General features: G+C 42.9%; 1 protein-coding gene across 19 annotated transcripts in view; it reads left to right on the forward strand.

Moving 5' to 3' along the window:
* Positions 1-9431, forward strand: part of SYNRG (synergin gamma) — a 93041-nt gene extending 83610 nt beyond the window's left edge. For 9 of the 19 annotated variants that reach the window (XM_033431552.2, XM_049702260.1, XM_012533758.3 and 6 more), the window contains 4 exons: positions 6938-7021; positions 7356-7466; positions 7822-7857; positions 8874-9431. In XM_033431552.2, the coding sequence (XP_033287443.1) occupies positions 6938-7021; positions 7356-7466; positions 7822-7857; positions 8874-9005 (363 nt within the window). In that variant the 3' untranslated portion in view covers positions 9006-9431. The remainder of the gene's footprint in view (positions 1-6937; positions 7022-7355; positions 7467-7821; positions 7858-8873) is intronic. The other 10 variants (XM_033431558.2, XM_033431549.2, XM_033431554.2 and 7 more) reach the window with 3 other exon arrangements.
* Positions 9432-11843: the final 2412 nt, after the last annotated feature.

Consider the following 11843-nt stretch of genomic DNA (forward strand, 5'->3'; position numbering starts at 1 on the left):
TAGTCCTGGAAAACAATACTAATCCGTTTTTGCCACATAAAATCTACAAGAAGAGACAGGACTGTTATTCTCCTGACCTGTGGTCAACTGAAAATCACCCTGGCTCTGTGATTCCACTATTACCCTCAGTATAATAAAATTCTTCTGTACTTCCTTTTGATGTAAAATAAGCAGTGAATTTCAGAGTACTTACTTCCCATTGCTGTGGCATGTCAGGAGAACAGTTGTTTTGTTTTGTTTTGTTTGTTTATTTATTTATTTTTGGCTGCGTTGGGTCTTCATTGCTGCATGCAGGCTTTCTCTAGTTGCAGCGAGCGGGGGCTACTCTTTGTTGCGGTGTGCGGGCTTCTCATTGCATTGGCTTGTTGCGGAGCATGGGCTCTAGGCGCGTGGGCTTCAGTAGTTGTGGCATGAGGGCTCAGTAGTTGCGGCTCACGGGCTCTAGAGTGCAGGCTCAGTAGTTGTGGTGCACGGGCTTAGTTGCTCCGCGGCACTTGGGATCTTCCCGGACCAGGGCTCAAACCCGTGTCCCCTGCATTGGCAGGCAGACTCTTAACCACTGCGCCACCCGGGAAGCCCCAGAACAGTTTGTTTGTTTTAGTAATGACAGCATTTTTGTCATCTTGCCAGTCTGCGCAGTGTTTTAGAGACAGAATCTTAATCATGTCTCTGCACGGCTATCTTCAGTTGGCAGAAGGTGGATTTGGTAGACAGAATAACACCTCCCCACCCCCCTAAAATGTCCACGTCCTAATCCCTAGAACCTGTGAATGTTTTACCTTACGTGGTAAAAGGGACTTTGCAGATGTGATTAAGTTAAGGGTCTTTGGATGGGAAACTTATCCTGGATTATCTGGGTGGGCCCAGAGGCATGACAAGGATCCTTGTAAGAGGATGGCAGGAGAATAAGAATGAGAAAAAGCAATGTGACAGTCGAAGCAGAGAGAGAGATTGGCAGATCCTACACTATTGCTTTTGAAGATGGAACTGTGATCCACAGAGTATGCAGGCAGTCTCTAGAAACTAGAAAAGGCAGAGAGGCAGATTCTCCCCTAGAGCTTGGATAAGGAGGAATACAGTGTTGCCAACCCACTTTAGACTTCTGACCCCCAGAAGTGGAAGAGAATAAATTTATGTTGTTTTAAGTCACTAAATTTATGCTAATTTGTTATAGTAGCAGTAGGAAAAATTACCAGAAAAAAAAAAACACATTGTAACCAAGAATGGTTGCATTGTAACCAAAATCAGAGGTGTGGAATTGCTTGTGGAACCTGTGTCTAGATCACTCTTTGTATCAGTCAAATTAAGTTCTGCAGTGGTAACAAGCAACACCTCCCAGCTCCAGTTCTTAGCAATGTGAAACAACAGAGCTTTATTCCTAGCTCCTGTTCCATCTCAAGTTGGAGGGACTCTATGCCATGTCCTCCTTACTCCGGGATCTGGGTTGATAGAGCCAACACCAAGTGGAACATAGTTGGTCACTATGGGAGTATCAAGGGAACATGACAAATAGCACATTGGTCTTGCTTCCTTCCAGAAGTGACCATATTACTTATACTCACAGTCTGTTAACATCATGGCAAGTTACACGACTGTGCCTAATTTAGAGGACAGGGAAGGCCCATCCTACATTTGTCCGGAAGAAGGAGAATAAGTCTACTGGTAACACTAAAATACTACCAAACTCTTCTTCCTTAATAATGATTTTCTTGGATACCATTTTAGTAGTTTATTACTGGCTAAAGATTCAGGATTATATATCCCAGTCTGACTCTGGGACTTGTCAGTGTATGCAGGTCATGTCTAATATAGCTGGGTTTTTAATCTTTACTAAATGCATGACATACTTGCCAGTTAAAGTAGGTGATACGCAATTTAAGGTGCCTGTGGAGGGCATACCTCCTTATAGAATTAGGGCATCTGATTGGTGTCACACTGTGTACTACAATAATCTCCCTGCTAATAGATGTGTATTTTAAAGGTTAATTTTATCATTTGAAAGATTAATTTGACTACAGGGTAATTTATGCAGAACCTTATGATTTTCACTGGAGATGACCTTTTCATTGGCTTCTTTTATTCCTTTGGTAAACAGGTATTAAAAGGGCTTTTATTAACTTGGATTTGATTTCAAGATTCAGAGTTTCCCCGGGTTCTAATTATTTCACAATTAGTCCTCATTCAGTAACATGATAAACGTCTATAGTGCAGATTATAGACATACTACTGTGTTTTTAACCTCTTCAAAAAGCTTGTTAGATTTTGTCAAAGTGAATAATTGTGATGATCATTTAGAGTATTTTGTCCTTTCCAGAGCCCTTTTTATGTATCTGTGAGGGTCCTAACACCAACTGAAGGAGGGAGGGAGGTAGGGCAAGTGAAATTGTTACTGTTTTACAAAGGGCAGAACTGGACAGCAGACAGATGATAATTCCACCTGCTTCTAGGTTTGACCAAATTGGCCATGATTACACTAAAAAACAAACAAATTATCCTCTGGCTTGGCTAAGGCCATGTAGGTTCACACAGTTGAAACTTCCACCTCCCTTTTTCTTCTTTGAGAACTGTGTATCCTTCCTTCCTTAAGGGTAATCCAAATGGATTCAGCTCAGGTTAGTTTAAGAGAGGTTTATGGAACCTAGCACATGGTTTACTATTTCAAATTAGAAATGGATGGGGAGGGACTTCCCTGGTGGTCCAGCGGCTGAGACTCCATGCTCCCAATGTAGGGGGCCCAGGTTCGATCCCTGGTGAGGGAACTATATCGCATATGCATGCTGCAACTAAGAGTTCGCATGCCGCAACAACGATCCTGAGCGCCGCAACTAAGACCCAACGCAGCCAAATAAATAAATATTTTTAAAAGATACTTATTTCATATTAAAAAGAAATGGTTGGAGAAATATCATATATAATCTACACATTTTTCTAGGGAGAAGGCTTTTTTTTCTGGGGAAGAAGAATACAGTTTTGCAAATACAAAGACAGTATAGTAACTTCTCAGTGGTTCAGCCTAAAGTAACTATAGAACATGTAGCTGTTATTTTATTGTCCAATTTGCCATCATCCTGGTCACCTCAGTATTCATGAGGAAAAGCCAGCCAACATGCCAGGCTCCCAGATCTTTGACTCTCTGGACTACAAGCCCCTTGTCTCTGTTTCACTTAAGCCACCCACTTGCATGATCACACTGGACGGTGTTATCACATCACACTGCAGAGCCTGGGCAATCTTAAACTCAGACATCTTTCTGAGCCCAACTTGGTAACTCTAGAACTTTCTCACACTTGACTTGCTCTGCTCTTGTTTTTGGTTCTCAAGACAGGACAATGGACCCTTTTACTTTGTTCCTATCGACTCCCTTCCATCTTCACTTCCTTTCCCACCTGCTTTGTCCTTAGTGTTTGAGGTTATTGATGTCTGTCATAGGACAACCAGCTGTCCCGGTTTGCTCAGAACCGAGGGGTGTCCTCAGAGATAAAGTGGCAACAGTCTGACACAGACCAGGAAGTTGGTCACCCTAGTCCATTGTATCCATATGTGGAAATACTATATGACGGTGCTGCGTGCATCTCTTCCCAACCCCATGTTCAGTGACATCACACTGGTAGCTAGAAATCGACCACAGGGGGAGCATTTATACCATGGAAATCAGCAAATGCTTCAGATCAGGGCTTGACTTGTTTTGTTGATTGTCTAGACTTAAGGTGATAGAGAAAATGTTAATAATGTAGATTAAACTTGAAAGTATGCTGTGTCTGTAGCCATTATGTTGTGAGTAGAACCAAAAGTTGAGGAAAGATTGTCCAGTATTCAAGAACTATTATCTGATTCAGCAAAGAAGTCACTCATATATTTGACAGACAAGTGAAGTTCTGAAGTAGGTCTGAGTCATTTCAGTCTAGCCCTAGTCCTTCACATGAAAACATCAGCCTTAGCCTCAGAACTAACAGTCTTTCAGGAAAGCGAGCAAAGGTTGATCTAAGAGTTGGGCAAAAATCCAAGAAAGCGTTTTGTGAGAACAAGATACTATGTGGAATCTACAGCAGAGACGATGGTATATTTTATTATTTGTAAGTGGTGTGCTACGCCTTCTTTATATCAGTAAAATTTATAATCCGCTTACATACGTGTGTGGGTTTATGTGTATATATGTATTTATATGCGTGCACACATACGTCTTCCTCTTTGGGAAGTCAGTTCTTAATGGTCGGGGAGGGGAGCAGTTTTGCCCCAAATTAGCCAGGGATCCTACATGCAGAGGACAGGTCTTACAGGTCTTTTAAGCTCGTCTTACAATTATCCAGCTTAAAATGTCAATGGTGCCAAGTTTGAGAACCTCTGCTCTAGAGCATATATAAGAAAAATAAATTAGTTCATGTATACCTAACTTTTACACATTAAGAATCCAAAATCTTTTTTTCTTAATTGTTTTAATTGAAGTATAATTGATTCACAATGTTGTGTTAATTTCTGCTGTACAGCAAAGTGATTCAGTTATACATAACATACATTCTTTTTTTTTACATTCTTTTCCATTATGGTTTATCACAGGATATTGAATATAGTTCCCTGTGCTATACAGTAGGACCTTGTTGTTTATCCATTCTGTATGTAGTAGTTTGTATCTGCTAACCCCAAACTCCCAGTCCATCCCTCCCCCAACCCCTGCCCCCTGTGCAGCCACCAGTCTGTTCTCTATGTCTGTGATTCTGTTTTTGTTTCATAGATAGGTTCATTTGTGTCATATTTTAGATTCCACATAGAAGTGATATCATATGGTATTTGTCTTTCTCTTTCTGGCTTAATTCACTTAGTATGATAATCTCTAGTTCCATCCATGTTGCTGCAAAGGGCATTATTTCGTTCTCTTTTATAGCTGAGTACTATTCCATTGTATATATGTGCCACATCTTTACCCATTCATCTGTTGATGGACATTTAGGTTGTTTCCATGTCTTGGCTATTGTAAATAGTGCTGCTGTGAATATAGGGGTGCGTGTATATCTTTTTGAATTATAGTTTTGTCTGGATATATGCCCAGGAATGCGATTGCTGGATCCTATGGTAATTCTATTTTTAGTTTTCTGAGGAACCTCCATACTGTTTTCCATAGTGACTGCACCAACTTATATTCCCACCAACAGTGCAGGAGAGTTCCCTTTTCTCCACACCTTCTCCAGCATTTGTTACTTGTAGACTTTTTAATGATGGCCATTCTGAGCGGTGTGAGGTGGTACCTCATTGTAGTTTTCATTTGCATTTCTCTAATAATTAGTGATGTTGAGCATCTTTTCATGTGCCTATTGGCCATCTGTATTTCTTCTTTGAAGAAATGTCTATTTAGGTCCTCTGCCCATTTTTCGATTGGGTTGTTTTTTTGCTATTGAGTTATATGAGCTGTTTGTATATTTTGGAAATTAAGCCCATGTCGGTTGCATCATTTGCAAATGTTTTCTACCATTCTGGTTTTTTGCTTTGTTTTTCTGCTTTTCTTTGGTTGTTTTTGTCTTGTTTTATTATTCAAGTGTTTTTCGTAGTTGAGGAATAACATATATACAGTGAAATGCACAGATCTTAAATGCATAGTTGGACCAGTTTTGACAAATGCACACAACCATGTGGCACACCCCCATCGGTATATGGAGTGTTTTCATCACCCCCTAAAGCTCCCTTTTGCCCCTTCCCAGTCAATCCCCTGATCTGATTCCAAAAACAGCCAGTGATCCATTTTCTGTAGATTTCCATCACCATAGATTTGCCTGTTCTAGAACTTAATATAAATGAATTATGTAGTGTATCTATTCTTGTGTCAGCTTCTTTTACATAGCATGTTGTAAAAAGTCATCTGTGTTGTGTGTATCAGTTTGATCCCTTTTGTCACTGAGTAATATTCCAATGTATTAATATACTATGTTTTTTGAATCCATCTTCTTGTTTAAAGATGCATGCTCTTTCCAGTTTTGGCTAATATGAATAGAGCTATGAACACTTCTTGTATAAGACTTTTGTTAACATGTTTTCATTTCTCTTAGATAAAAATATCTAGAAATTGCAAGCTCATATAATAGATGTGCATTTTAACTTTTAAGAAATTAACAGCTTTCAGTCATTGGGCTTTTCATCATTGGGTGACACGCTCCCTATTTCATAGATTTTTTGGTAAGGAATAAATTAAATAATGTATGTAGAGAGCCTAGTGTACTGCTTAGCACAGGTAAAGACTTGACCTGTTAGCTGTTAATATATTCATTCTCCCTAGCCGATAACATCCAGATCTCTCGTTCTTGAGTGCTAGGCCTGTATACCCATCTGCCTGCTCATATAGCATCAGAACTCAGCTGTCCCACAGGCAGCTTCGACTCGGCTTGTACCCAGTTGAACTCTTCTCCCCAGTCTCCATCCCCAAACTGGTCTCCTCTCACGTGCCCCATTAGGGTGAATCCTTTCAGTTGCCCAGTCCCCTCCCCTCCTCGCACATCTAACAGATCCGCCAGGCCTGTTGATTCTTCGGCCTTAATAGCTCTTCATGTGTCCATTTCTCTCCATTCCGCACTGTTGCTCCCTCAGTTCTGACCTTCAGGACCCGTCTCCCGGTTTGCTACTGCAGCCTTGTAACAGAGGCCCAGACCCCCAGTTCAGTGCCTGCCTGCATTGCAACCAGAGGGTTCTGTCCAGAGTACAAACCTGATCCTGTCACAATCTAGTTACAACCCTTAGGGCTTCCCAGGATAGAGTCTCAACCCCTCATATTCCTTTCAAGGCCTTCGTGCTCCAGTTTCATCTCCTCCCTCCTTCTGTAAGCTTGGCTCGCACTCCCTAGACTTCTTCTCATACCTGATCTTTTGCTTAGAGGCCTTTGCCCAGGCTGCTTATTCTACATAGAGTAGATACCCTTCCCTCCCCTACCTCATCCTACCCTACCCCTTTCACCTAGCAAACACCCATCAGGACTCAGCCACCGTGTTTGGAAGTTCTCAGAAGCATTCTCTGCCACCACGCTCCTTTCCCCTTGAGGCGGGTAAGTGCCCCACCCCTTCCCCCTTGTGCTCCGGCGCTCGGTCCTTACGCCTAGTGTGGGTCTCGTGGCACAGTGTGGCCTGACACCCACCTCGCCCTGACCCTAAACAGCTCTCAGAGGACAGGGACCATTTTGTGCTCATCCTAACACCCCTAGCAACTAGAACACAGCAGGGCAGGTACTCGGTAAACGTCTGGGAAATGGAATAATTGTACTGGTGGTGGTAGCGAGTGGACTGAATTTGCTGCTGGACCTGTTGGGATGTTTGATCAGGGAGTGAAACCAGCAGCGTGTGGAATTCCTGGCTTCTTACCCGTTTGTCTTGTCCTCACAGCCTGATGAAAATTCACTGGATTTTTCCTCTTGTATGCTACGGCCCGGGATTAAAAACGCTCAGGAGCTTGCTTGTGGGGTGTGCCTTTTAAACGTGGACTCCAGGAGCCGGGTAAGTCACCTGCCTTCCCCCCTCCCCTGCACGGGCTGCTTCCCTGACCGACCCGGGAGGCAATCCCATCTGGCCCTTCTCCACAAGGTCTGTGACCAGAGGAGGGGAGTTTATCAAGCCCTGAAATCTGACCACAGAAGCAGACATGTTCTTTCAAAGGGGCAGCGGGGGGGAGCTGTCGAGGGGTGGAGGCAGCTCCTGCCTTTCTAAGGAGTGGGCTTGTTGGCACGTGCCTGCCCACCCTCTGCACAGTGGGGTGGCAAGGAGAAAAGGTTACACCTGTAAGGACTCGTTTGGAGGCCAGAGGCCCTGTTCTGGGAATTTTGTTGACCTTATGGTTTCAACGTTATTTCAGAAAGAAGAGAAGCCTGCAGAAGAACATCCTAAAAAAGTATGAACCAGTTACGTGTTATCTTAGCGTCTCCATCTTAATTTTGAGTGTGGAAGGCAAATTCGATGATTCCACTGCCATCCTGAGCTGTTCCAATCATGGATCCTTTGCTGAGTCCTTTTCGTTCCCATAGTGTTTGATTCGGTCAACTAACATGTCCGTGCGGGTCCACTTCCGTCTGCTGTGCATGCTTGTGGCTCATAGCTGGCTTCTGGTGTTGCGGTTATTTTCCTCTGGGATGAACAGGGTTAACAGGAAGAGCAGCTTCTGGAAGATGAAGTGGTAGTGACACACAGAATGAGATCAGAGAGCTTCAGGACTTGGCCGTTAGCAGACAAAAACAAATTGTTTGGGGTTTAGAGCTTTATTTATTTGTTTACTTGTTGAGCTTTACAAAACACCCCGGAAGTGATTGAGGTTAGGCCTGGCTGACTGTAACTTACCGGTAAGCCTTATTCATCTGGAAATCATTCTGCTGTGTTTAACATCTTTATTTTTTTACAAATCCTATACCTATTTGGACTTTTTAATGATGTCAGTTTGGTTATCAGCTCCGAATGGCATTAGACCCTAAGAGTCTTTAATCTTTCATTTGCTTTCATGATAGGACTGTAATCAGCCTCAGAAACTAAGGGATGGCATGTTATAGTCAAATGCCAGCCTCAGGGAAGGGCTGCTTTCTTCACAGAGAGATCAAAATGATCCCCAGCCCGTGGCTGTTTTTGTCCAGTGTCAGGACCCCTGCCGACCCCCACAGCCTCTGTCTGCCTTTTCTGGGAACAATTTGGCCTCCTTTTGCTGAAACTGGGTTTAACAGTAAAGATATTTTTATACCTTTAATTAGCGGCGAAAAACTTTCTCGCTTGAATTCCTGTAGCCACCTGCTCAGCTTTTGTGTGTGCGCCAGTTTGGCCTCAGCCTCTGTGAGCTGGAGAGGGGTCCGTGCCGGCTGCTGGTCAGTGCCCAGGTGTGGAGGGAGCCTGACTGGCCCCCCCATGTGTGTTTCTTCCCGGCAGGCGTTCAACTCGGAAACGGACAGCTTCAAGCTGGTGTATGGAGGACACCAGTATCATGCCAGCTGTGCCAATTTCTGGATCAACTGTGTCGAACCAAAGCCTCCCGGCCTCATCCTGCCTGATTTGCTCTGAAATTTCCTGAAAGCTCCTGTGGGAAGTACTGCCTGAGTTTGTTTATTTTCCATCACACCCCTTGGGGTGACAGGGACCAATAAACAGAATGCGAATGCTGCAGAGCTCACCCCACCGCCATCAATCTACGTGAAGAAATCCTCAGGAGGTGGCGGGGGAGGAAGTGCTGCAGAAGTTCCCAGTCTTTCCCACCAACGACCTTTGCCCCCAGGTGCCCACAGCCAGTCTATGGTATTCGAGGTAAAACTGCTCTACCCAAACTGCACTGGAAGTTTGCTGACTTATCTCTAGTTCTCTTAAGATGTTTTAAAACATGGACCACAATTTTCTTTATCTAAGGAATATTTGCTGCTGCAATATTGAAACTGTGAAGAATTGACATTTGAAGAAAAATAAATTATTGCTATAGGACTGGAGTTGGAAGGATGTTTTGATCCAGTGTTTGTGTGTATCTAGAACACTTTTCTGTGAAGTAGAATGCATTTATCCACATTTAGTTAATATCTGAAATGAATAAAAAGCGGGAAATTGTGATTAAACTGGTATTCTTTTTATAGAAAAAATTCTGTTTCTCTCCATTGGACAATGGCAGGTGGGTGAGGGCAGACTTACCAGCTTTACTGTCGCAACCGACCCAGTTCTCTTTTCGTTCATTTCTAAGACTGTCAACTTATAAGAAAACTTTCTCAAAACATGCCTGGGAACTTTGCAGTGAGAAGAATGTTCATTTTGACAGAGGCCTGAATCTCAGTGTATCGGGGTGAATATCGTTGCCCTTAGGCGCCTTCAGTGAAAGCCTTGTTTTACCTCACACACAGACTGTGAACGTGATACTTTTTTCAGATGAGATTTGGAAAGCCAGCTGAATGAAATCTCTTTGCAGAGGCCTCTAGCCAAATTTCCAGAAATGACTGCACAGGGACCAATACCGCAGTATCTCTGTGAGAGACCGGGAAATTAATTCAGGGTTAGAAGGTGGAGCTCCTGGCCTAGCAAGGAGAAAAGTAAGGTGTGTATTTGTGGTAGAGGCACGTGACTTAGAAGCAAAGGCAGGAAACTGTTCAAAAACAGCACTGAATTTTAGAAGGAAAAGGCTTATGCTCTCTGGTGTAGGGAATTTTCTTTGCCGCTTGAAATGAATGCATAAAATCAGGGGGAAAAAAGCCAAGTGGTTAAAGACTGTTATTCCTGGGAAGAACCCGCCAAACTAGGACACGTTTCTCTCAATTGTTAATTACGCGCTTTACGAAGAGATTTTGAATCTTGGGTGTTTCACGTTGTGCGGCTTAAGCTCTCTGACCTAGACTTAGTTTTTATTTGTAAACTGGAAGAGTTGGTTTTGTCTGTGTAATTGCTGCTTTACATAATTAACTAGATCATTTTCCCTCCTGAGGACAAAACTTGAGGAAATTGTTTTGTTCCACCTTACTACCTCTTACTTCCATCCGCTCCAAGAAAGGGAGACATTTTCATTCCCGAGCTCCTGAAGAGGCTTCTGCTTCACCTGGCTGCGCGCCCGAGTGCACAGAGAACTGTTGATGAGGTAAATCTGTTTTTCTCATTTGCTCCAGATGATACCATGTCCAGCTACTAATGCCTGGGACAGCTGTCTCTGAATCGTTACCTTTGCCCTCCACAGAGCCAGTGGGTGTTAGTGACAACACAAGTGGGCTGGTTTCTAGCAGGTTTTGCCTGAGGCCTCTGGGTTCCACTTCAGCCTGTGCAGCACCTAGGGTTTCAACACGGCACCAGATTTCAAGCAGCCTTCTAAGTGGTCTCATACATTCCATGATAGACCATGATAAGAAAATCTACCTTTGCGACAAGAAGTGTCTCGCAGTTGGACAGAATTTACATTGCAGAGACATTTTTTGGAAATGCTGTGTGGACTACTGTTCTGTCACAGTGGTCCATATTGATGACATTTCAAAAAGTATGCTCACCTGTTAACTAGATTGGCTTCCATTTCTAGATATATTCCAGAATGCCTCAGATAAAATTCCTAAGTATAATTACTGCTGACCTTACCAAGTATGATAGGTTTAGTCACTCCATGGGAGGTGCCAGGGGAAAATACAGCAGACATCAATAAAAAGCCTTTGCTATAAAGAGTATTCACTACTTTCAGTATCTGTTTAGTACTGGAAATGTTTTATTAGATCCACCAGTAAAGATTTGGGGAGTGTGGAATACCGTTGCATTGATTTTCTTTATGCAGGTTTATTAAAATGAGTCAACACTGCATGCAGCTTCACCTCAGCGCTTGCTAGCCAAGAGCCCAGTGTCCTTGGAAACAGTAACCAAGGTTACTTACTTCCATATAGTGCATTGTGCAAGCTGCTTCACCCCCTTCTTGAGTGGCAGTTGGTAAGCAGTTTTGGTGTTGTATTTTGCCTTTAAATTTTTTATGGCTTAGTGTGTCATTTTTGTCTGGACATGCTTGAGGTAGAAGCAGCACAGGGTATATTAGGATATTATCCATGCTTTATTTTTCCTGTGGCTACTAGTTAGTTCATATAGGTTGCATATTTTAAATTATTTGAGTATCTTTTGTGTGCATATGCATAATTCTTTGCTGATTTACAGATGCCTTCGACTTGCCTTTTATTTAATGACTAGCGTGTTCTTAAGATTTGAAATTATAGGGCCTTTATGTTATAGAAATCTGAAATGTTTGCTCTGCACTGGGGATCACTACAAAATATCCCGTCACACCTTGGAGGTCACGTACCTTCCTTCGTGACCTTTAGCTAATAAACTCCAACATTTAGATTGGAAAGGTGTTAGGCTTCCCAAGTGCTAAGTTACATCCCAGTAGCGGCATTTGCCAGGATTTCT

The sequence above is a fragment of the Orcinus orca genome, chromosome 19 (genome assembly GCF_937001465.1).
Source record: "Orcinus orca chromosome 19, mOrcOrc1.1, whole genome shotgun sequence".
Classification (NCBI taxonomy): domain Eukaryota; kingdom Metazoa; phylum Chordata; class Mammalia; order Artiodactyla; family Delphinidae; genus Orcinus; species Orcinus orca.